The sequence below is a fragment of the Nesoenas mayeri genome, assembly GCF_963082525.1.
Source record: "Nesoenas mayeri genome assembly, chromosome: 9".
Lineage (NCBI taxonomy): Eukaryota > Metazoa > Chordata > Aves > Columbiformes > Columbidae > Nesoenas > Nesoenas mayeri.
In genome coordinates this window covers 474,822-500,334 of record NC_137557.1, presented here as the reverse complement: position 1 = coordinate 500,334, position 25,513 = coordinate 474,822, and the positions used below count along the sequence as shown (strand labels likewise).

The 25,513-nt window shown below is 52.3% G+C and overlaps 1 protein-coding gene across 2 annotated transcripts; it reads right to left on the bottom strand.

Moving 5' to 3' along the window:
* Window positions 1-758: 758 nt before the first annotated feature.
* TSC22D2 (TSC22 domain family member 2) lies at window positions 759-22,950 on the bottom strand. 2 transcript variants are annotated; one of them, XM_080349492.1, is made up of 3 exons: window positions 20,333-22,950; window positions 2,219-2,270; window positions 759-1,517 (listed from the first exon to the last, which is right to left on the bottom strand). In XM_080349492.1, the coding sequence occupies exons 1-3, from the start codon at window positions 22,318-22,320 to the stop codon at window positions 1,299-1,301; spliced, it is 2,259 nt and encodes a 752-aa protein (XP_080205618.1). In that variant the 5' UTR covers window positions 22,321-22,950; the 3' UTR covers window positions 759-1,298. The 2 variants fall into 2 exon arrangements, with proteins under 2 accessions (XP_080205618.1, XP_080205619.1); XM_080349493.1 differs by lacking the exons at window positions 759-1,517; window positions 2,219-2,270 and adding an exon at window positions 13,632-13,718.
* Between the last annotated feature and the right edge of the window lie 2,563 nt (window positions 22,951-25,513).

Sequence of the window (25,513 nt, the reverse complement as noted above, 5' to 3'; positions counted from 1 at the left end):
AAATAAAATACATAGAGAATGTGCATTATCAAATAAAAATCCAAAACAAAACCCAACTCAGTTACACAGCTTTGCTTCTTTGGTTACAAAGTAGGTTGAACAATTTCACAGCTTTTTATTCCCACCCCCAAAAAATGATACGAAATGTCAAAAAGCAGAGGAATCATGGCAATTTCTCTCTATCAGAAAGTAGAAACAGAAATGAGCAAAGTTTTCTTCATCAAAATAGCCCATCGATTATTTATTATATCACAAGAACTGATGACTACCTGTACAGATGCACTATGGTCTTCATACTTACACTCTATACAAAATTTACATTCAAGCTGGATCTTTACTACCGTAAATAAATACCAAAGGTAAATTGCCATTAGTGTTAGAAATATGCCAGGATTCTTTTGTTCAATTATTGCCTAAACATTTTACCTATTAAACGCAATCCCATCTATCATTTTACTGATACATACATTTATTAAAAAAAAGTTCTGTGACATTGTTCATGTACATTATGAAAATAGCAGCCCTGTAATAAATAAAACAAATACATGAAACTAACGTAGGCAAACATCGCTTATATTGAAAGAACAGTGGCTCTTCGGATGAGTTCTTCTCACCGGACAGCGAGGCTCAAAGCGATCCGTGCAGGCGGCGTGGAAACCCGGAGAGCGCACAGCCCCGCAGCCCCCTCTGCACTGCAGCCCCCTCCGCACCGCAGCCCCCCTCCCGCACCGCAGCCCCCCTCCCGCACCGCAGCCCCCCTCCCGCACCGCAGCCCCGTGATTGTCCAATACTGACCCGGCCAGACACGCAACACAAGCGCGGCCGCGCGCTCCAGCCCCAGCAAAGACCACCAGCGGCAGGCAGACGGGCTGCTCCGGGTTTAACAAGACCAGGCTGCGCTCGGGTTTAACAAGGGCAGCACACACGGACAGGCTGCTCCCGGGTTTAACAAGACCAGGCTGCGCTCGGGTTTAACAAGGGCAGCGGCACGCAGAGAGGCTGCTCCTGGGTTTAACAAGACAGGCGCACACAGGCTGCTCTCGGTTTTAAGAAGGGCAGCGGCACACGGACAGGGACACACGGAGAGGCTGCTCTTGGGTTTAAGAAGGGCAGCGGCACACGGACAGGCTGCTCTCAGGTTTAACAAGACCAGCCCACACAGAGAGGCTGCTCTCGGGTTTAACAAGACCAGCGCACACGGACAGGCTGCTCTCGGGTTTACCAAGACCAGCGCACACGGAGAGGCTGCTCTCGGGTTTACCAAGACCAGCGCACACGGACAGGCTGTGGGGCCGGTGTTACGCGGAGGAGACGTTGGGCTGCGCGGGCTGCGCGGTGCTGCCGGGGGGGCCCTGCTGGCTGGAGAGCTGCGACAGCTGCTCAGTGTTGGAGAGAGATTTCAACAGTGCGTTCTCTCGTTCAAGTAAAGAGTTTCTTTCCACTAATTCTTTGATTTGTTCCTTCAGGACTTCCACTTCTTCTCTTACTGCATACATCAAATGGCTTTTCACTAGATCCTGGGAAGAACAAGGTCACGGTTACACCAAGTCAAACAGGTTTGCTTCCACTCCAGTCCCCAAACTCACTATTTTACTGCTGTCGCTGCAGTAAGCGGGACCCTGGGAAACTAAACCACTGTCTGAACAAAGCAGCCTCCAAGAGCTCTTGGACTCACTGAAAACTGGTCCTTATGCCCAAAGCTTGTTTCCAGCGTTCGAGCGCCTTCGGTTATGCTGAAGACAAGGTCTGCACCTGCAGTCCAGCTACGCCCCGTGGATGCGCCGGTCCCACAGCTCTGACCCGCAGAGTCTGCGCCAGCACCGAGGGGCACGAACCAGGAAGGGAGAAATCAAACACATGGAACTGAGGCTGAACAAAATGTCGAGGATGGCACAGCGTAAGTGGCAATTAAGAAAAACTAGTAGTGAACTTCGCTAGAGCCTTCAATGTGCTATTTATTTTCAGCACCCTTTTAAGTTCAATCAGCTGGTGCACTCAAATTTGTAGGAAAATTCGTTTAAGAACAGCACTGGGCCAGCAGTAAGAGCAAACCTGCTTTTCTGCTCTGAGACAGAAAAACCTCTTTCTCAAACGATGGTCTCAGTCCGACCCAACCAAAGGGATGTTGCAGACTCTCAAACACACAACACAGCTGGACACTCATGCTCAGCGACGAGCCACTAATCCTTTCGGAAATAACAACTTGTATTTTACTTACCATTGCCTGTTCTATTTTGTTGTCAATGGCAACAACACTTGCACCAGATGCACTGTAAACATAAGGAGAAAACGTAGTGAGCATTACAGTACCATTCGCTCTAACGTGCGCACCCACCCGCCCCCGCGGGGCTCTCGGAGCAGCTCCGCACTGAGGCCAGAGCTCCGGAGTCAGGAACTCGGCACGCCATCGGGGCCTCCGCTCCCCCGCTGCATCGCCCGGTCTCTTCAGAGACGCTGCTCCTTCGCCTGTGATCCCTCAGCCTATGCTTATAACACCCGGAACCCCAGAAATGCATGAGAATAGACAGTAAATTAACTGCTTTGATTCCTTGCCTCATTTTTCAGTTTTCTTCACTGGGGAAAAGAGGGATTCAAGGGATATTCATGGGGCCTTTACCTCTGTTTTTATTTCTGCTATGTTGCTTTCATAAAGCATTGAAGAAAACACGCTGTTATAGTATTTGTTCTTTGGCTTCACTTGAATATTCCTTCCCAGCCACTGAGCTCCCGGGTGACCCGCTGTATTTACAGTTTGCAGACCAGAGCAGAGCAGGAGGTGAGCGACCCCAACCCCACGAGCACACCCGCTCGGTTTCAATGAATTCTCACTGATCACGTTTAACATCCAGAACCGCACCGCACGGCCCGGTCCTGCTCCACAGACGGACCAGTGCAGAACAGCCCAACAACACACTCGGGCCGTCACTGCGAGAACACGTGTGTACTGTGCTAAACAAGATGTGGAGCCACAGCCCCACAGCCCAGCTGACAGCAGCCAGGCCTGTCCGCAGGGGCTCGGGGGGCGCTCTCATTTCCAGGGGGGGTGACATCCCTGATCTCTCTGTGGGGACGGACCTGCCGCTCTCCCCAGGCCAGCACTGGACAAGCCCCGTGTTCCCAGCAGCCGGACGGGGCTCCCAGCGCCGCAGGACGGCCCGGGCCCCATCCCCACGCCAGCCCTCCCGCTCCGGTCCCGTCCCCTCTCCCACGCCAGCCCTCCCGCTCCGGTCCCGTCCCCTCTCCCACGCCAGCCCTCCCGCTCCGGTCCCGTCCCCTCTCCCACGCCAGCCCTCCCGCTCCGGTCCCGTCCCCTCTCCCACGCCAGCCCTCCCGCTCCGGTCCCGTCCCCTCTCCCACGCTAGCCCTCCCGCTCCGGGTCCCCGTCCCCACGCCAGCCCTCCTGCTCTGGTCCCCGTGTCTGACACGGGACCGCGTTCTTGGACGGGTCCCAGGCCCGGCAGCGATAACCGCTGATAAGGCTCCCCAGCCGCGGAAGGTGCTATCAGCAGCGTGCAGCTACACTTCAAAAAGTTAACGTGGAAAAATGCCCGGTTTGCTTGGAAACTCCTTGCTCTGAAAATACGTAACGCTCGCTGAACCCAAGGGTTCAGAAAAAACTACCGACGGCTTTTCAAAATGAGTACTGGCAACATGCTCAGCAGTATTGGTTACATAAGAAGAGAGAACAAAGAATGACACTGCTCAGACAAACTCGTTTACCAAGGCTCAGAACTGTCAGGACCAAGACCCGGCTCTATTTCTAAACTGCACGCGGCTTGTAATCGACGCTGCGAGACCTAAACACCCAGGTGACAAGAACACCGCTCCAGCGCCTCACCGTCTAAGCCTCTTCCCAGCTACATTATACACTTCTTGTCAATACTCTTCTAGTTCACTTTGAGACTGTGACTTTGTTCTGTTCCTGTGGGTTTATGGTGCAGTTATGTACAAACGTATCCAGCTCTTATGAATAAAGACCAACCACTATGCTGCGCTTTCAGACAAAGCTGATTGCTCCAGGAACCACAGAACTCTGACAATTTCTGTCAGAGCCGTAATATAGAGACAAAAATCCACATCAAACAAGGCAAGGCAGTTGAAACGGATGCATTAGGAACTTTTTTCTGTAATTGCAGACATCCCCTGGCTCAAATCGAGCTTTGCAGCCAACCACGTACCGCACAGCCTGCCAGTGACCGGGCGGTCGAGCCGTCAGCACGCTGGCCTGGTGCCGTCAGCACGAGCGGCCGCTGCCGCCTCCAGGGACCGACGGCAAACCAGCTCCTTCCCGCCCCCGCGCCAATGGGCAAACCCTGGTTAGCCCCAGCGACCATAACTTCAACCGTTTTAAAAAATCCTAGTGGCTTAAATGTAATTTTTCACATTTCTCTTTGTAAGGCCAATGGGCAAACTAAACTTTGACTGCTAAGAACAGTGCTTACCTACAGATGTGCACAGTCAGGCGTGCAGCATTCGGAACACGGTGTTTTCAAATACTTACAACTATGTAGTGTTTCAGGCACATTTCCCCTGCATGCCCACAACTCAAGGGCAGCACTGGCATTTTTTGGTTTCAAATGTCTCACAAACAAAGCAAGAAAGTTGTCCTGGACAATCATGGATACACAGATTAAGCAAATGGGAAGAGAACTGGTAAATCTAAGCGTAAGTCTAATTTCTAATGCATGTTACTCAGCACATGGCAATGACACTTCCCACAAGCCGTTGCATTCTGAAAAGCCTCTGTATAATTCTGACTTCATCGCTGCAGAAGCTTTTCCTACAGAGACAGTGTCCCGAGGGTACGGTAAGATGCTACTGGAAGGGTGTTTCGGTATCATCCAGCAGCTGCAATGTTGTTCGAGTGTCTGGTAGCTCTGTTGGCACAACACACACCACTGTACAACTCCACTGAAAATACAGGTATTATATAATCACCACGTAAGTGTTCTTTGTGAAGCCAATTTTTGCAGTTCAAGAAAGCTTGCTTACTCTAGACTACTCCAGAACTCGAACAACACTGTTCACAGAATGGGAAAGCGAATAAAACAAGTGACTAATGGAAAAATCGAGGATAAAGTGGATCAGGAGACAGCAAAAAAAGTTAATGTCTCAATGTTAATTTGTTAATGGTTGGAAGAAAATTTAACTTTGAACTTCACCTGACATCCATAGGCACCAAGATGGACTTCAGTGGTGAATTCGCCAAGCACCCCTGTGCCCAGCTTGGATTTTCACCATTCGTGTCTCTAGACATCATGTCGTCCTCTAGACACATCCCAAGGGCAAAATTCACTGCCAAATCGAGGTGGAAAGCCTAGGAACAACACTTCAAAATAGAGGCATCTGGAGCTCAACTCACTATGTTTAGAGAAAGGATGCCGTGGTTCATTTGGAGATGCCCCGTCCTCAGTAACGCGTTTCACGCCAACGTTGGATGCGTTAGGAATGCGAGTGGAACAGCCCGAGCTGGGCACTGCCCAGGTAACAGCACTCCACCGCAAATCCTGCTGCCTACAGCATGGAAATGAATTCTGAAGCTTCAGGTTCTTCAGTCCGTAACAAAAACCCCTCTGTGTTCAGCTGTATTAGTGATCATCTGCATGCTGCCTTCCCAAGGCATTTTGTAGCAGCCAGTCACACCCCAACAGGCTGCCAGAACACATGGGTTTTCTTGCTCCTTTTAGCATCAAGAGTTGCTGTACACTTCACCTCACGCCTTTGGATGACCAGCTCCAGCCCTGCACACGACTGACGCCGCAGCAGAAGAGGCTCCGTGCAGAGCCAAAGGGCGCAGAGCCCCGCGGGACAGCCCATCCGCACGCCCTGGACCTGCTGCGCTTCGCTGCCGCTGGGAAGACGCTCGACAGCGGGGCCCAGGCAGACGGGCCACCGAGGATCTCCGGTCCTGCTCACCCTGCCACCGCCTTACCGCACACTGCCCAGCCGCCCTTCTGCACGGAACAGGCAGCTGCCTTCAAGTGTCCCCACGCCTGTGTTGCTCACAACTGAACAACAGACTAAACCACTGTGTTAATTATGCTCTTCCCTCTCTGGCTTACTCATTAACAAGCAACTGTAGTCCCTTCACCAGCCACTCTCCATGTCTTACCAAGAAGAGCTGTCTATTCCATCCTCACCTACCTTTGAAACAGTTAAGGCACGTTCAATCAGCCTCCATCCACCGATGAGATTTTAACACGACAGCTTCCCAATACAATAAATTCTCTGGCCTCAAAAAAGTATCTGTGCAAACGTTTCAGGTTTTTGTGGTTTGTTGAAGCCATATGAGAATGTGAGAACGTCCGAGGCCGTGAGAAGGTTCCCTGGACAAGGCTACAATGGAGCGCGAGACGTGCCGCCCTCCACTGTCCCCGGACACGGCTACAACCAGCGGTGCCGCCCTCACCGGCTCGGCAGAGCAGCTGGTGCCGCGGAAAGCCACGGAACAGGGACACGGAAGTCTGACCAAAGCCAGCAGGCCAGGAGAGGCCGTCCAAGCCACAACAGCTGTCCTGGCCGTGCCCTGCAAGCTCCCTCCGTTAAGTTTTCATTGGAAGTTTATTGTTGGAAGCTTCTCAGTAGCAGTCATCTAGTAAAGCAAAACTACAGAACATGATCTTAAAATCTAATAACTGGGTTATAAATGCAAAATCTGCCAAACCTTGTCACACACTTTGGAACTGGAACAGATTAGAAGTTTAGAACTTGCATCAACCCCGATCAATTTGCTTCTGTTTTTAAAAATACCTGTTTCCACCAAAGTGTTCACCAGCAAAGCAGCCAGACAGTTTTTAAAGGAAGCCGGTTACATGCCCTACCTGAATTCAATGTTTTCCTATATCCCACACTTCCAGTACTTGCTTCAGCCACTGTACACAGACCTCAGATTCGTGAAGCCTCAACCTTCATCACAAATCGGTTTTAGGGTTTTTTGAATCAGCTTCTTCATCTTCAGAATTATTTCAAGTTAAGAGACACACCAACAGAGAAGCAAAGGAAGGGCAGACCTTAGGGTGAGCTTCTGCTCTAACTACATTTTGTATTCAAGGCCATGAAGTTTATTTCAGCTAAATAATGAGCCTAATTGGAACCCAAATACCAGCTCCATCTCATAAATACAGGAAAGTGGCATCGCCCAGAGCTTCAAGCAAAAATGCAATTTCAGACAAGTTTCTGCTGGAAAAGGGAGACATGCTATTGACACTCAGCCCAGTGTCAGCAGAGCGGCCAAATCCAGAGCAGGGGCACGGTGCGTTAGCGGGACCCGTCCCCAGCAGTGCTGCAGGCACATGAACAGCTGCCAAGCAAACTCTCGGGACCGGGTTACGCTCACGGGTCAGCTGCAGCCATCACAGCCCGCCAAGCAGCCGCGCCGCGGCACGCAGAGCATGGCCAGCACGGGCCACGCTGCTGCCAGCAGCTCCGCAGGGAAGTCAGCACAGAGCACACACACCAAACCAGCACTTCGGCATCACTGAAGTGCGGGAAGGAAACAGTCTGCAGCCACTGATGAATTAGCGATGCATCTCTGGCAAGTCATATCCGCAACAGATAAGACTTTGTTGCGTCTCATTGCAGTTTCTCGCCACGAGTCTGGTGCTAACTCGGCTGGTTTACTCCATCCTCGTATCTGGTCACGGTTGGTGTTTGTTCCCCTCTAGCTTCACTTCAGCAGAATGAAAGCAAGCCAGAACGCTTCCTTTCCTGCTTCTGAGACCAAAAGGTTTCAGATGCCAAAATTGTGTTTAAATATAACATTTTCACAGCTGGTTTTCTGACACGGGACTCAACAGCCACGATGTCCAAAAGTTTCCTGTTTTTGGAAAGGAAGCTGTAAATATTGTAGCGCAGGTCAGCTAGGAGCTGACGAGCATTCACTCCGCAGCTTACACGTTATATACAACACGTGCACAGCGGAAAGGAGGGAGAAAAAAGTCATGTCATACGTCAGACTTGTTCAGTACAGATACTCCACAACTCCTTTTGGGCCTTCAGGCTGTAGAAGCCCAGTATGAAGTTCTAAACACAAGCAGCAGTTCTGTGTAAACCAAAATGACGAGAAACGTGCACGGAGCGCAGCTGCTCATGCATCCCCCAGCACGTATGCATTCCACAGCATGTACGCATTCCGTACTTCACATCCATACCTATCCCAGAGGGTCTTTGACTCGCGTAACTTGCTCAAATGGAACGCTTGGTAGAATGCGGTTGACGGATTCCTATGAGATCCAAGAATTAAACAGACACATTGACAATGGGTACATAATAAAATACTAACTCTCTTATTCAATCTCTATTACAGAGTAAATCAGCTGTCCAAACAGGTTACATTTATGTCCAAAAGTTCACAGACTTCACGGTATGCCTAAAGAATGGCCTAATGACTGACAGGCCTTACTGTTTCTATGCGTTTCCATTAAGGACATATTGCTTCAAAAGGAAAAAGTAATCCTCAAGCTCTGCGGATTTGCACACTATACCAAGTTGCTATTGTAAAAAGACAACTGTAAAGCCATCAATGAAACATCTCATGACACAATGACGATCCCGTACAGATAGGCTGTATACCAATCTAATGCTATATGTACCTACATTCAAGAGATACCTTTCACAAAACGTCTCTGCAAACAGTACCCGCCATTCTGCTTGGCACCCCACTTCATATTAAAACATGCGAGTTCTCCAAGGGGCCTAAGAGTCAGAGCTCAAACTGCCACATTCAGGCTACGAAAGACTAAATTAAACCGAGCACTGATCAAGTTAAAACTGAGCTGGGTAACCTCAGCGCTCAGCAGCCCTGCAAGCGGGAGCCCGTCATCCGCCTGCCTCCCCTCCTCGGGGTGCCGCCGGCGCCCTGCCCGGGCGCTGTGCCCAGCGGTGCACGGCAGCACCCCAGGGACCCTGCTGGCACCAGCCCGCGGCACAGACCCGGCCCAGCGCCCCAGGGACCCTGCTGGCACCGGCCCGTGGCACAGACCCGGCCCAGCGCCCCAGGGACCCTGCTGGCACCGGCCCGCGGCACAGACCCGGCCCAGCGCCCCAGGGACCCTGCTGGCACCGGCCCGCGGCACAGACCCGGCCCAGCGCCCCACACACCCCTCTGGGTCATCGGGAGATCTCAGTGCTCCAAAGCCTGAGCGCTTCGTTCAGCAGGCACTGACAAAGCACAGTGTCAGCACCCCCGCTGCGGCAGCTGCACCAGAGCATGACAGCAGCTCCAGAGCCGCTCCTCCCAACACTGCCATGGCTATACCGGCCCTAGAGAAGAATGCAACAGCTGAGCTGCAAACTCTTCAGAAAAGTTGGTATTCAAATTCCTTTCAAAGCCAGGCTTAAAATTAGAAGTTTATACCAACGCCAGAAACACAAGTGCCCATCCGTTTTCTAGGTTTATGGCAAGACTGCTTGTAAAACAACTGTCTTAAGTTATTTAATTATTTCAATTTAAGTACAATTACTGTATAGGTGAAATCATAGAATAAAACAACAACAAAAATATAACAGAAGCAGCATCCTAACAAAACCCCATGCGAAGTGATGTGATGCCCATGGCAGATGTGTACGGAAACCTCAGAAGGATAACGACATTTGTGCATCGGCAATGATCGGCAATCACCCGTTTTCAATGTTTGTCAGTCCCCCCCACCCTTCAGAAAGAGTTCCACTGGCATCTGGAGTTTAGCTCAGAACCTGCTACAGAAGTTGCTTGATCAAGCTGCCAAATATGCTTTTTTGTTGGTACTACTTATGTTTCAGAAGCATCACCCGCAAGCAATAACTAAATAGAGCTCATTCTAGGAAGAGAACACAGCAGCTGGAGGCCACGGGCGCCGCGGGGGGAGCGCTGGGCGGCAGTGGGGACGGGGACAGGGACGCCCCTTGGCGGGGGCACGGCGCGGGCCCCTCGGCCTCTGCGAGCACCGTGCAGTGTCCTCCTCAGCCAGCGACTGTAAACACAATGCCATTTAGCTCCCAGGATTAATTGACTTGCAGCATGTAAACCGCTGTTGCTATTGTTAGGTATAAAAAGTTGTGGTTTATAACCACACGGCACCTATTTTATACAGTCTATTTTTATACGCTATATGCTATATATTCTTGTACTATTCTTAAGCAAGTATCTGAAAAGGCATGACAAAGTTTTCCTCATTAAATTCCCATTTGTACCACCTGCTGTTGAAATTGCTTTTGCATTATTTCAGACAATTAAGAGAATTAAGAAATGTTTTCTACTCTACAGCTGTGTTCTAGCAAGCTGTTAATTGTGGAGGGGTGCTACCTAAACAGGAGAAACACATCCACAGAGGTAAGACAAAGATGCCTAATGTGCAGGTCTGAACTAGAACGACTGAGCTTCAGACTGTCAAGGCAGCTATTTTTAACCAAATCAAACAGGGAAAGGGTAGAGAATGACTAAAAATTCCTCTCAGTCTGCAGAAACAATTGAGAAAGCAGCTCATAGAGGCAGCACAGTGTACCTGCTGCTGGGTCACAGCTGGGACACCTGAAACCCCCACCACGCTGCCTGAGCGGAGCCTGGCACAGCGGGGACCAGAGACCGAGAACCGGGGGGACCTGGGGAGACCCGAGGGGACCCGGGAGCCGTGTCTCCTCCCCAGTGGGTGCGGGAGGTCAGGACTCAGTCCCAGGTGAGGACAGACGGACGCTGGAGCTGGCACAGGGGTGTCCCCAGCCATGAGGCGCAGGACAGCCCAGCTCAGGAGGGGCACCGGCCGCTTCTCCATCTCCGCTGTCTTAGTTGCAGACAAAGCTCGTACTGAAGCACCAAGCTTAAGATTAAAAACTGCCAGTAAAACACCCGCTGTTCTTGTGTTCCTGGTCTTAGAAATAAGGTCATTAATCATCCAGCGACGCACCAACAGGATCAGGAATTCAACAGAAAGCTATAGGAGCCTGACGACACTCTAAACTGAATTCTGTTCTTCAGCTACATTTACTAAAGAAGAGATGCTAGTATGTTACTTTGTACACCTACACTATTTCTACAGTGCCCAAACTAAATAAACACTTCAAGAAATAAGTGACTTAAGAACAGCCTAGAGATGAAGCCAGCAAATAAAAGTATTTAGCTTTTACGCAACATCAGAATTATTATTTACCAAACAAGACCTGATGGTAAGCACACGGCCAAGAGAACTATCAGCACATATGGATGTGTTTGTACTGTGGTCATCAATACGGAACCAAGGCATGGAAAAACCTCACAGGAAGGTAAAGCCATCGGCTGCGCAATGTGATGTGTGCTAAAGGACAACAAATTAACCCCTCCTGACTTGTTAAAGCTGATAAGCGACCAGATGTATTACTACCCAAAGCATCCAAACCCAGGTCGGTGTCTGGCTGACTGGCCACCACCAGCAGGCGGAGTTTAACAGGCTGCTGGCTATGGCCTGCGCTGGAGACGGACTACAGTTAAAGCACTTCACCTGGTTTACTCAGAATCGGAACCGGGGGATTTGCAATCACTTGATCACAGCTTATCAGGAAACTCCTGGTACAGTTTACACTAGTAATAGAACTCCCTTTTCTGGCCCGAGTTTTTTAAAAAGACATTTCACTTTTTTATTTATGTCGCCTTCTATTTAAAGCAACTGCAGCTTTGAATCAGCTTCATTTCATAAGATTCCACCTACCAAACGGAGTAACTGGAGTACAAAGCTTTGCAGGGGAGAACTGACGCAGACTCAATGTGGGGAAGTCAGTGCGGAATTAAGGAAAAAGGTCTCAAGATCAGAGCTCTTTTGTGCTCAGTTACATATTCTGTCCACATAGTTCCTCAAAGCCACTACATGGGACGTACCCTGAAAGCAGCACTGACGGCTGCGGGTGGCGCAAGGGCTGGCTGCAGCAGCAGCCGCGGGACAGGCCTGGGACGGCAGCTCTCGGCCACCGTGATGGACCCCAGGGATGCACAGCCTCCTAAAGGCAAACAGCGCATCCCGCACAGACCTCATCTCTCCACACACACAAGCCTGAAAACCACCACACCAGGACACGCTCAACAGTTCTGTCGGCGCTCCAGGAGAACACGCAGATGCGCCTCCCAGCCGCAGGGCAGTGCCAACTAACTGCACGCTCCCTCCCTGCGGTTCCAGGAGCGATGGCCATCAGCTGCAGGTGACTTTGCTGAGAGACCCAAGACATCCACATCACCTGGAACGGAACGGGACGGTCTGATCTCCGCAGCTCCACTGCCACCAGCTGCATCTCAAACTCCTGACGGGCGGATTTTGAGTATCATAAGAGAGAGAACCAGACTGTGCTACCGGAGTCACATCCTCCTTCGCTGACGGGTTCAAATAGTACTTTCTGATATGACTCTGATACTAATCATGGAAAGAACAAGGCAAGTGCTCCTCTTCTGAATTTCTCCTTACTTCTGATTTCAGTAACTTTAGGGTCCAACTCTCCCAGGTCCCAGAAGCTGGTCCCCAAAGTGCAAGAGTCCTGTACGGTGGACAATCCTGTACTCCTGACAGCTTTAAGGTCCATCAGGACCCGCTGACGAGCTCTTCCACCCGCTCCATCCCGTGTGCCCACCTCCCAGAGCCGGGCTGGGTGTGCTTCGAGCCCCCCACCGGCCGTTCTGGGTCCCCACCGCCCTCAGCCTGGCCAGACACAGAGCTGTGTGCCCTCGGAGCTGCCCTGTGCCTGGCCATGCCGCCACGGGCCCTCGCAGAGCGCCAGGGCCAGCCGCCGTGCTCCTGTGCTGCCACCCAAACGCACCAAGAGCACCGTGTCAGCCCCGGGTCTCGCGGGGACACAGGACACAGCAGCTCACAGGACGCACAGCCCAGCTCCGAGAGAACAAAGCACACAGCAGATCGCATCTTCCAAGAGAAACACCTAGGGACGAGCTGATAAACGTAATGGCAATGCAAAAGTCTCGGCTTGACCCAGTCAGGGATTACTGCCACTGTTACGAATGTTTCAAGAAAACCCCCAGAGAGGCCCCTCAATATTATCCACATTTGGATGAATTGAGACAAGCTTAAAAATCACACACACACAACAAAAAACAAACAAACAAAACCCCACCAAACACACACACAAAACCCCTATACAACCTAATTCTTGAAAGTAACTTATGTGGTCTCAACAAACATCGTGAACTTGACCTCCCCAGGAGACCCTCAGCGTCCCTGTAACTCCCTAGCGATCATCACCAGGCCAGACCCTTCTGCAAGTTATCCCACTCCAGAGAACAAGCTTGGAATATGTCTAAGCAGCAGATCCTAATATGCAGGATGAAAGGAGGCAGTAAAAACCAACATAAGTTCTGTATTTCTGAGTTTCAAAAGATCCACATTTTCTAATATTGCATTGTACATACCAAAAAAATCAGGAAGAGATGTCAAAACTATTCAAAATATTGACTTTTACACAACTTGGCAGGTAAATAAAGAGGCATTTATTAATATGTATGAACATGCTGCTGTAGAGGATCAGGCTGCTGGTGCCTGCCCTGCTGACAAAGCCCCATTTCCTCAGCCCCACTGATGGAAGGGAGAGCTGCTTGTGGTCCCTGGGGCAGTGGCCCTGCACAGCTAACAGCTGCTGGGGGGTCCATTTCAAAGAAAACAGCCCAAAACGAGCTTTTCTTTCTCCACTAAGTTGCAGTACAGCAGTTTCAGATATTTCAGTTACCTACAAATATAAGTGGTTCCTGGATTTTTGACAAAGTACTTCAGTATCTGTGGGGAAAAAAGCAAACGGCAGAAAATGGATTCAAGCAGTCTCAGGCAAATCCCACCTGCCCTTACTTAGATGACGCGGGTCAAGAAAGCACCTATTAGCAAACATTTTCAATCAAATACTTTAAAAAATGTATTAGAACCTAAACCACGTATGGCACGGTTTATTACTAGCATATTATAAGTGTATTTGTTTGCCTCTCCACACCATTTAGGAGTTCCTCACACGCGTTCCGGCCCCAGGTCCGCGCGCCCGCAGCCGAAGGTGTAAGGGAACACTGTCTGTGAGCTCGCTGCTAGGCCTGAGCAAACGGGATTCTTAAAACGGCATTTGCAGAGTTGGTCAAGGTATTTGACCACCTGCACCCAAACAGTGCTCTACACAGGAGACATTCCCACATTCGTCACCTGCACCCCTGACACAGCAGGGAAGCAAGCAGGGTTTTCTAATCCTCATGTCTGATCAGCCCATCCTCCATAAATCAGACAAGTTCAACTCGCTCCAGACTGACACAAAACCTTCAGACACTTCACTGAAACCAGCAGGTCACTTCTCCTGCACCCCACACACACCACACTCAGCCCCGCGGACGGACGGGCAGGAGCGGGCCCTCGCTGCACGGGTGACGGGTACCCCAGCAGCAGGGACACAGGCACCCGCCACAGCCAGGAGGGTCCCTCTGCACAGCAGGACACGCGTGCCCCCCGGGAGGTGCCCGGGCACCGCACAGGCCGCCCGGGGAGCTGGTGGAGTGTCCGTCCTTGGGGCGTCCCCGGGACACAGGGCTGCGGTGACCCTGCTGGAGCAGCGCTGGGACCCGACGGGACACGGGGCTCTGCCGCCTCCGCTGCCCTGCCACCCCGCGACTGCTCCTGTTGCTGACACAGACCTCTACTCCAGTTTGTGACCTGTAATGAGCGCCAGACAAACAGGCCAGCTGCCGCTGGGACAAGCTGGCACCTCTCTATGGTACTAATCAATATTTCTACCCTCTCTCTGCACTGTCAAAAGCATTCAAACAAGCTGTCGCAATACAAATGCATTACTCCGAGCTTCAAAGGGAGGACACATACAAAAAACCTTTCGGAATAATATTATTTTGCATGACAACAAAATTAAGACAAGCATCCAGCTGTCCTTCACGTGGCTGAGTAACTCACCTGCCCCGCGTAAGCATAAAGAATTTACTGGCACTCAATACGCATTTGTATTTTTTATAGCAAGAAGCTTAAAGATAGAGGAATTTTCAAGAAAGGGAATGAACCTTACACTGCACTCGAAGAGACCTTTTCTGTCTGGAGAACCTCCTGAGAAGACAGTAGCCTTAGCAGTTGCTATAAATACTTCCATCATTACACTCTCGTCAAATATAGGAATAAAAGCAAACACCTGTGGCTGACAATCTAGATTCATCCACCAGAACTGAACCCGTTGTACTGCAGCAGGAGTCTCACAGAAGGCTCCTGTGGAATCCGTGCTGACACAAACAGGGCTGGCATGCTTGGGGAGCAACAGAAGCTGCTCATCACCAGCTTTAAAAGGGAAAACTTAACATGTAACCTCACAATGCAACAGGCTGATATTCAAATATCCAGTACAGTCACATGGAAAGACTCCTTCTTACTATAGTGTCACCTGAAGCCATAAAAGATTATCAGCAACACCTATAAAAACACACAGCCTGAGCGAAATTTCAGCTCTGGCATAGTTTAATAGCAGTTCAGTAGTCCTGCCTGCTAAAAAACTCAAACACTTGAATATTCAGCTTTTAACAGGAAATTTTAGAAGGCTCCATGAAACACGGGCTGTTATTTCTACCATACAAGACAGCATTCAGAAAGCAGCTACGGAACACTCGCGCTGTTCTACAGGGAGCAGCCAGCGCCGAGCCGCAGCGAGCGCAGCGCCGTCCGCAGGGCAAACCCAGCTCCTCACCCCGGGACCTTCCTGCAAGCGCCTTCCCCTGCCCTCCTCTTAACTCTCATCTGAAACACAGCTCACTAGTTTTAAGAACATACTGACTGCTCCTCAACGAGGAGGCATTTCAGTGTTTAAGCTGGGAAATGGTGCTGTCAAAACAGCCACCCTGTTTTCCTGTTTAGCTATCCTGTAACACTCAAAAGCCACCTGGCAGGTCAGGTTTCCCATCATCTAGAAACTGGTGCGGTGCTGGAGTTACCTTATGTCATTTCTGTTATAGGAAGTACAGCATAAAGCGGACACAACTCGCTGGAGCTCCGTCTGCACAGGCTATCGCTCGATAGCCCCAGCCGCAGCGCTCACCTCCGAGCCCCAGCAGTGCCGCCTCCGGTGCCGCCAACGGCTGTGGAGCCGCAGGTGCTCCCGGCTCCGGAGCGTCTGTCCGGGTGCCACTCTCACCTGCTTCCACAAATCCTCGGAGCGGAGCTGAAACCTGCCAGGCCGCAGCACAGCCCGAAGCTCTACTGAGCTCATGAGCAAAGTGAAGGAAGTGACAATACTCAATAATAATGCACTTCAGATACGGCTCACTGGTACGTATTTGCAAAATACCTTCATTTTTCTTTAGGAATAAAACAAAACGCATCTATGGCAATACAAGAAGAAACACGTAGCAAAGTCACATGAAGGCCCGTGCCCGGTTTCGTCCCTAGGCCGTGAGCACGGTTCAAGCCCTCAGCCCTGCCGCAGCCAGTGCCACACAGACACGCTGGTGCTGAGCTGCGTTCTGCGAGAGGCTGCGCAGGCAGGTTTGCAGCAGCCCCGCTGCCGTAGCTGACAGTTCACAATCGCAGCCATTCATGAGCGTCCCTGGAATACAGCCTGCTCAGCTATCTCTGGAAAATGATCTATACTCTGCTCTTTTTCCAACATGCCCAGTAATATTTTGCGCCAAAAGTCTGCCAAACATGTAGGAGGTTTGAACAAGCTTTCTCAGTTACATTCTTTTAACAGAGGCAACATATTTCTTTTCCCCCAAGAGCCAAAATAAAGTTATTAAGCCAGCTGGAATATTATGCTTGTCAACTACAAATGTGTGTACACACGGGCACGAAGGTGAGGGGAGACTCGGACACGCGCCGATGCGACAGCCCCGCGGGCCCTCGCAGCGCCCGCGCGCATCGCTGGCACTGCCGCGCAGCCCCGCAGGCACCCGGGCCACGCTGAGACCCCGTTCTGCTCGGCTTTATGGTACGTGTCGCTCTGGATTCAAAGTGGATTGGAATATTCCCATCTGCCTCAAAAACAGTACTATTTGCTCCACCCTTGAACACTGTTGCAGTTTATTCTACTTGAAGCTACATTTAGAGTGGAAAAGAAAACTATGTTATGATGTAGACCTTTCATAACTCCTAGAGAACATAGCTTTCTTTTTAAGAGCTTAGCAATTTAGACACACCGAGTGGAAAGACCCAGCTTTGCTCTGCAGAGGACGGCTGACATGCCAAGAGCATTCTTTCGGACCACCTACCCACCCTCTCTTCCTCCCCAGTAAAATTTCTTCATTAACTGATTCTTCGTTACTCATCGAGTCAACACAAGGAACCGCAGCTCTGTCCAGCCTGCGGTGGAAGTGCACCAGTCAGGACAGCAAATTAAAGATCTTCACACAATGTCTTGCAAAAAAGGCAGCTCTAAGTCTACAGGTACATAGCTGTGTATTATCTGTCTATATATCAGGCTATATAACCTTACATCTCCACCTCTTAGACAGAGTTTAATTTAAAACAGCGGCTATAAGACAGCAATAACACAAAACTTTTTGCAGAAAAATGGGAACTGACAGGCTTTTCATATCAGATCTCTCTGTCTCCAACTTACTCGGTTTCTCTCATTGTGTTTTCAAAGAATTCCCACCCCAATCTTTTACCCTTCTAGTAGCTCCTCTTTATATTCAGAATGGTGAATGACTTCCTACATAAATCCAGGATATTTAGAGCTGTACAGTATTCCTTAATGAATCAGCATGTTGGAAGATGACCACAGGAGCATGATCTACACAAGCTTCTCAAGCTTCAAGTATGTACAAATATTTAAATATAATAGAAGGTGTTGGAAGAAATACGGATAGCTACCTACACACAGACCCCTCCTCCCTGGGGATGGCACACGTTAAGGGAGCAAACACAGTAAACTCTCGGGACAAACTCGCGCGTTCCCCTCCTGCACCAGTGACCCGCGCTGTCAACTCCCTTTGCACCCTGTTCCCCGTTCCTTTTGTCAGTGTCAACCCTCAGCCTATTAAGGACACTGGAAGGTCTTCATTAACTGCCTCACCACTGACTGCAGTAGGTAACGCAGCTGGGCACAAGCCCATGGGAGTAGTTGTGTAATTTAAATGGCTGGAAAGAGGAAAAAAGCAGGAGCAAGAAGAGCAGACACGCAGGAGCCAGTCTTACAGTAAACCCTTCTCAGGGAGTAAAGCAAATCGAAACAGAGGTAAAACAGCCTTTACAAGCTCCTAGGTTTGCTTCTTTTCTCCTTTCTCTGTCTGAAACCAGTGGAAGTCGGGCCACTGTGAGTGAGGGAAGCAAAGAGCACCCCCAGATCCAGCAGCTGCGCGTCCCCTGCTCCGCACACCGCCCGGGCCAGCAGCCTCCCCTGCTCAGCCGTAGCGCCGGGAAAGCTGTGCGAGCCGGGGGAGACTCGCACCGCGCGGCTCCTTGCCCGGGGTTCACTCCAGCAGACAAGGTGTTATCACCCTGTGCAGAAGCGGACGACTGAGAAGTACGTGTTTCTTTCCAGATAACCACTAGTTAGTTTCTCCACTGAACATTGTAAAGCAGCACGTCAAAAAGAGTGCTCCGCATTCAGACTCCATTCCCTTTTCTTACTCATAGTTCCCAAGGCCAGGTTTCTGAAAAAGTTTCTTGAGAACCAAAAGCGTGAGGCAATGCTGCAAGGCGGCTCAGGTTCAACAACAGAACAGAAATAACCTTTAAAATCACTGCGCAGGTGAGAGGACCAACAACTGTCTCACTAGTGTGCAGCACAAAGCTGGCAGCCTACAGCGTGGAGTAAGTAGAACAAGTTTCCTTATCGTTACATAAAATTACTCTTTTGTCACAGATAATCATGTCTGTTACTACAATTTATGTAAAGTATTAGAAGCTGTGCAAAACAAATGCAAAATACATGCCTTTCTTTCCCACTCCTTTATCATCAGAATGATTAAATACAAGACAAATCATCTTCTGATAATACACTGAGCTATGAAAACCCCTACCAGCTGAAATCTAACCTTATTTGCACAACGTAGAGCTCGTCAGCTGGGTCAGCAATCCTCTTACAGCAGGCACAACCTCTAGAAAATTGTAACTGTTTAACTTTTAAGTCATTTACCACTTTAGTCAGAAGGAGCACAACTCTACAATACAGCTTTGGCTTGCGCAAAGGTCTGAGCAGTGTCGCTGCCTCAGGCGCAGCGTGGGCCGCAGCTCCAGGGAGCGCGAGGCCTGCGCCACTGCAGACTCATCAACACGAGCTCAAGGTGCCTTCTCAGTGCACTACATCCCAACCCCGACCACACGGTGCTCTGAGCAACCCTGACCATGCCGTGCTATTCTACCAAGGCTTACAGGATAATTCAGCACATCAGACCTTCTCATGATGGTATTAATCCTATTTTTAAAAATACAAATGTGTATAACCCGCATGTACTTCATTCCTCCAAACTGTACTAATCCCAACAGTAAACGTTAATGATGTTAATTCAGTGCTCAAACACTGCTTTCCTAAAGTCGTCTCTCACAGAAGTCACTCAAGAACAGTTCGCTCAGAGCAGCCTGACGAGTTGTGAACAGCCGCACCACGCTGTCTCCCAGGCCCCCGAGAAGCCTGCTCACACCACACGCTTCGTTACAGCCAAGAGCTCCAAACTGCTTTCCTAGAAAGAAACCCCACTGCACGGCTGTACTTCCCCCTACGGCTCCATCCTCACCCAAGCAAGCAGTGTCTCTGATGCAGCGCAAAGACCATTACCTGCAGAGCTTTCCCTGCGCAATGGCATTCGAGTTCGTTCCCAGATGCAAGTACTTTCCTTCCTGATACTATCACTTATTACTTTCCCTTATTACTTTCCTTACTTATTACTTTTCCTTACTGATATTATAATAAAATGCAAATTCAACAGCAGGACAAAGACCCAGAATCTGTGTTATAGGCCTTGCAGTTTTCCAAGATAGCTGACCCAATGGCCCAACCATTTCTAACAAGCCCTGCAATACTGTGGCATGGACAACCCCACTGCAGCCCAACTGCCATTCGAGTGGCTCACGGCGCACTGAGGGAAAGGAGAGAGCAGGCTGCCTCGCACACAGCCGTCAGGTGCACAAGGACGGTCTTCAGGTCTGAGCTGGAGGAAGTCATTATTTGTGCATTAAGCAGCTTTCAGGCTGTTTGCCCTGTTTCATAAGAAAAGTAACCACACAGTCCGAGAAGAACAAGTATGGTTCACTAATCGCCTAAACACTTGATGTTTTGTACTCTTCAAAAAAAAAAAAACAGTAGCTCAGGTAAATTTCAGTGTGACTTTCTGCAAATACAAACTCAAAAAACACTTGACAGCAAATCAAAAGTTGATTTTTCTCCCATAAGAAAAGGTATTTTTACGGTGTTATAAAATAATTCATACCTGTCTTCATCACCATCAACAGGAATAGATATGCCAAACACAGAGCTGGCAAGACTGTTCATAGGAGTACTCGCAGGTAGCTGAAGAGGGTTTGCTAGAGTGTCTGGAATGGGAGGCTTCACAGGAGGTTTATTTTCAGCTATAAGAGAAAGTGGTGGCTGAGGTAGGGGTTCCGATTTTCTTCTAGTATCGTCAATCTGGCCTACTAAGGATTGCGCTTGAGTCTGAAACTGTCCGAGGCTCGACTGTGGCAGACTTGCAGGTGCGCTAGGCGTGCCTTGCATTAACGAGTGCCCGACGTGCTGCGGCTGGACGACGCCGGCACTTCTGCTCACAGAAGCGTGGCTGGGCAGCTGGGACTGGACCAGCGTAACAGGGACATTTGGCAGAGTAACAGACGCGGTGGTAGACACACCAGGCACACTTGTACCGGGCACGACCGCAGGCACGTTCTGAGCTCCAGAGACCACGGCGTGGGGAGCGCCAGGCATTCCGGACACTTGACTGCTTCCACCCATTTGATGCTGAGTCACAGATTTCTGTTGCACAACCCCTGCGTGTCCGATGCCTGGCTGCACCACACCTCCTGGTTGCGGAACGGCAGTCTGGCTACCTTGTGTCTGGCCGCTCTGCATTAATCCCGATCCCTGTCCGACTGCTTCGCCAGGCTGCGCCGACACCCCCATTGCTGGCGCTCCCACAGGTGAGGGATTCTGGCCCGTCACCTGCCCCATAGGAAGGCTGGAAGCCACAGTACTTGGAGCAGAGCCCGCAGCAGCCTGTTGAATAGCTCCTTGAGACGGCATCATTGTCATGTGCTGCATGTATTCGGTCTGGCCAGAAGGTTGCGCAGGCAGTAGATGCACTGGTGGAATCTGGGACTGAGAATAAGCAAATTGTTGAGGCTGAGTCACTGGTATGTTTGCCTGCTGCACCTGCTGCTGTGCCACAGGAATGCTCGGCTGCCCCACCGTCGCAGTTAGGGGTGCCATGCCTTTCCCATTGGGTCCAGCCTGTGCAACACCCTGCGCATTCACCTGTGGCTGTGACTGCTGTGGCACCATCATTTGCTGATTTGCTACCGAAGCCCCAGAAAACATAGGCTGAGCAGTACTTTGAGGCATGGCCCCACCTATGGGTTGCTGAGGCTGCTGTTGTTGCCCAATGACAAAACCAGGTTGCTGTAGGGCGGACTGGTTCATTTTGTCTGTCTGCAGCAGCTGTGACACAGCAGTCAGGGAACTGTCAGCTATAGAATCGGGGCCATGGGCCGACGCTGGCACAGCCGAGACCACGATGGAACCTCCTGTGGCACCAAGGCCACTGTCCCTCTCTTGAGCAGCCTGCTCAAAGGTGCTGCTGTGCCAAATGCAATCACCAGTCCTGCCCATGACACCACCACCATCTGAGTCCCGGTCGTAATACTCCATACACGTCCATCGTCCTCGCCTGTAGGGCTCCCCCGTGCCATGGTCCAGCTTGATCACCCTGAAGCGTGAGCTGCACGCAGCAGCCACCGTCTGAGACATCGTCCCAGCAGCGGCTGATGCAGAAGGCCCCGTGGAGGGCACGGCAGTCTGAGCGCTGCTGCCTCCTGCCCCGGCAGCGCCAGCAGCTGGCAGGGGCACAGCGGAGCTCTTGGGCACGGCTCCCCCGTTGGGGGCCGCAGCCGGCAGAGCCGCAGCTACCCCCCCAGCAGCCACGGCCAGCTGCCCGTCCAAAAGGGGGTTCGGAGAGACATTGCCAGGAGTTTCAGCCTCGCCCACATTGTTGAGAGTCTCCTCGGAGGAGCTGCGCTCACAGACGTCCTCGGGGCCGTAGTCAGTGGCGCGGGACACATCGAAGATCTCGGAAGACACGTCCTCGGTGCGGGACTCATCCGGGTCGTCCAGGCTCTCGGTGTCCTCGGTGATGCTGCTGGCCACCTGGGCCGTGGTCACGCTGGTGATCTGGAAGCAGCTCTTCTTCTTGGCCGGCATCTTGGACATGTTTCCGCGGCGGGAGGGGCTCTGCCGGCCGGGCGAGGCGGGCGCGGGGCCGGGCGGGCTGCGCTGTCACGGCGTGCCGGCCGGGCCCCCGGCGCTACCGCACATCCTCCGCCCGCTTCCTGCGGCGGGCAGGCGGGCCGCGGGGGGCGGCGGGGCTCCTCCTCTTCCTCCCGGCCGCAGCCCTCCTCCCGCGGCCGGGCCGCCGGCCTCCTCCTCCCCGCCTCGGCCCCCGCTCCGAGCGCGGCGGCGCCGGCCGAGCGCCCCGCGGCTTCCTGCCGGGCTCGGCGCGGGCCCCGGGCGGGCGCGGAGGCCGCAGACCCGGAGCCGCGGCCCGCCCCGCGCGAGGGGCCCCGCGGCGGCCGGGCGAGGCCCAGGCGGCTCCGTCTCCCCCCCCCGGCCCTGTCTCCGCGCTCTACCTGGAGACCAGCGCCAGGCGCATCCTGCTCGGAACCGGCCCGCGGGAGAGCCCCGCGGGCAGCCCCCCGGCGCGGGGGGCCCGGCGCGGTGAAAGAGGCGGCGGCGAGGCGGCCCTTCCGCGGCGGGCGGGCGCGGGCGGCCCCGCTGCGCTGCGGCGGCCCCGGGAGCGCGGGCTCCGACTGCGGGTCCTGCGCCCAAGATGGGGCTCAACTTGTGCGCTGCACCCTGGGAAGGGCCCCGGCCACGCCCCCCGACGCTGCTGCGTGCTTACGTCACGCCCCGCCGGTGGGGCGGGGAGCGGCGAGCGGAGCGTGCGGCGGCCGTTTGGAATGTGCCACCGCCCCCCGGCGCCCCCCACACCCCGCCCGGCTTGGTCCCTCCCGGCCGCGTGCGCAGCCCCGGGCTGGGGGGGCGGGCGGGCCCGGCTTGAGTTTAATGCACGGAAACCGGCGGGGGGCGGGGCCGGGTCCGTGCGCTTCGGTTTAGTGCACGGAAACCGGCGGGGCCGGGGCCGGGGGCCGTGCGGGTTCGGTTTAATGCACGGAAACCGGCGGGCCGGGTCCGTGCCCGTGCGGGTTCGGTTTAGTGCACGGAAACCAGCGGGGCCGGGTCCGTGCCCGTGCGGGTTCGGTTTAGCGCACGGAAACCGGCGGGCCGGGTCCGTGCCCGTGAGAGCGGTGTCGCGGCGGAGCCGGGGCGCGGTGGTCCCGCCGAGGGCGGTGCTGCCGCCCGCCGCTCTGTGACCCGCCGGCAGCGCTGGCCAGCGCCGGCTCCTGCTGCGGGAACAGGAGTCACCGCAGAGTCCAGCGGGGACACGAGGACGCTGCGGGGGCTGGAGCACCTTGTGTGAGGAGAGGCTGCGGGAGCTGGGGCTGCTCAGCTGGAGAAGAGAAGCTGAGCGGGATGTGATCAATGATCAATATGTCAGGGTGGGTGTCAGGGGATGGACCAGACTGTTCAGTGGTGCCCAGCGCCAGGGTGAGGGGCAGCGGACACAGACTGAAACACAGGAGGCTCCATGTGAACATGGGCAGAAACTTGTGTGCTGGAGGTGCCAGAGCCGGGCCCAGGCTGCCCAGAGCGGGTGTGGAGTCTCCCTGAGACATTCAAACCCCCTGGGCCCACCTGTGTGATCTGCTCTGTGACCGTGCGTGATCTGCTCTGGGACCCTGCGTGATCTGCTCTGACCTTGTGTGATCTGCTCTGACCCTGTGTGATCTGCTCTGACCCTGTGTGATCTGCTCTGACCCTGCGTGATCTGCTCTGACCCTGTGTGAGCAGGTGGGGCTGGGGATCTGCAGAGCTCTTGCAGCCCAGCCAGGCTGGGGTGCTGGGATTTAAGCCATTTATTCGTCCTGTGAATGATCATTGTACTGATACGATAGGGAATTATTTTAGAAATCCCTTTAATGAGAATAAAATTTCCCAGCCCACATGTATTTACAGCCAATTTCTAGGCATGGTTTTATATTCATAAAGGTAATAAATTCCTAGTTATTTCTCCTAATTCCCGTGGTCATTCTCTGCCTGACCGAATGATCTGCAGTTTGAACGAGCCCCTCTCCCCGCTCAGCACAAGCGCACATGGAGCCGCACACAGGGCAGCGCTGCGCCCTGCCTGCCCTGCCCACCCTGCCTGCCCTGCCTGCCCTGCCTCCCCGAGAGATCCTCTTTGCTTGTTTGTTTTCCCACAGCTACACCATCCTGGTGGTTTCTACCCGAACCATCAGGGCCTTTGGTGTCTTCGGGGTCACCTCTCATAAATCCCCGATATGCAAAGCTTTTTACTATATCTCATTTCTGTTATTCCACCCACCATTGTCATTAGGGTTTTCCCGTATGATAATCTGGTCCTGGTTTGAACACTCACGCCCTGCGACTGTACCATTAACCCACCCTGGCTTTTTGTGCCAGGTCACAGAATGCTTTAAAGACCAGTTCTAAAATCCGGGCGATCTCCACTATCAGCCTCCCTTCAGCTCAGCTGTTCCCTGCGAGCGCAACAGTTCAGCCAAGTTCTGATTTATTTTGCAATTCTGCATGTTAATCCATCTCTTCTGTATCTGTTTTCAATAATATTTTCCAATATGATATCATACCAAATACTTGCCCAGCTTCAGCAGAGATCAAACCTGCTGCATTAACAATGTCAGAACTTGTTTAAGTCAGAAAAGAGTTTTGAGTTAATCTGGCGTGAGCCACCTTGGTACATTTCTCCGTTAAAATCAGGCACGCTGATTACACCAGTCTTTGGCAAATGCCTTCCTGCTTTTTATTTTCAATTTTAATTTGAAGTTCTTAGCAATTGTGCGAGCCCCAGTTCCAGAAGGTTCTGGAAGACTGTCTGGGTAAGTGTCCGTTTGTGCTATTAACATCTGCCGTTAATCAGATGTTTCAAACAGCCAGAGCCTCCATCCTCGAACCTTCTTATTTCTTCTCAGGGAGGAAAGACTTTGGATAATCAGCCAAGTCTCCATTTCTTTGGGCATCGCCGCCATTCCCATCAGCCCGGGACGATGCCCTGGCCCAATTCAGCAGGAACCCGGTCGCGGTGTCGGACCGAGTGCTGAAGGTGACCCGCGCGGTTCTCCCTGCCCCGCGGCCCGCGTCCTGCCAGGAACACAGCCCAGCTCTCCGGGGAGCTGAGTAGAGCTCTGCCCCTTCACCTCCTGCCGTACACACCGGGTACTCTCTTTTGAGACCCGAATCTCAGGTGAGACCCCATTTGCTCTGCTTTGGTAAGGCATTCTGCTCCGCGGTGCCTCGTGCATTCTCT

Coding starts and splice junctions, on each gene's coding strand:
- TSC22D2 (XM_080349492.1), bottom strand. CDS start 22,320: ATGTCCAAGATGCCGGCCAAGAAGAAGAGCTGCTTCCAGATCACCAGC. Junction 2,271..20,332: donor GTTGATGGTGATGAAGACAG/GTATGAATTATT, acceptor TTATGTTTACAG/TGCATCTGGTGCAAGTGTTG. Junction 1,518..2,218: donor ACAAAATAGAACAGGCAATG/GTAAGTAAAATA, acceptor TGTTCTTCCCAG/GATCTAGTGAAAAGCCATTT.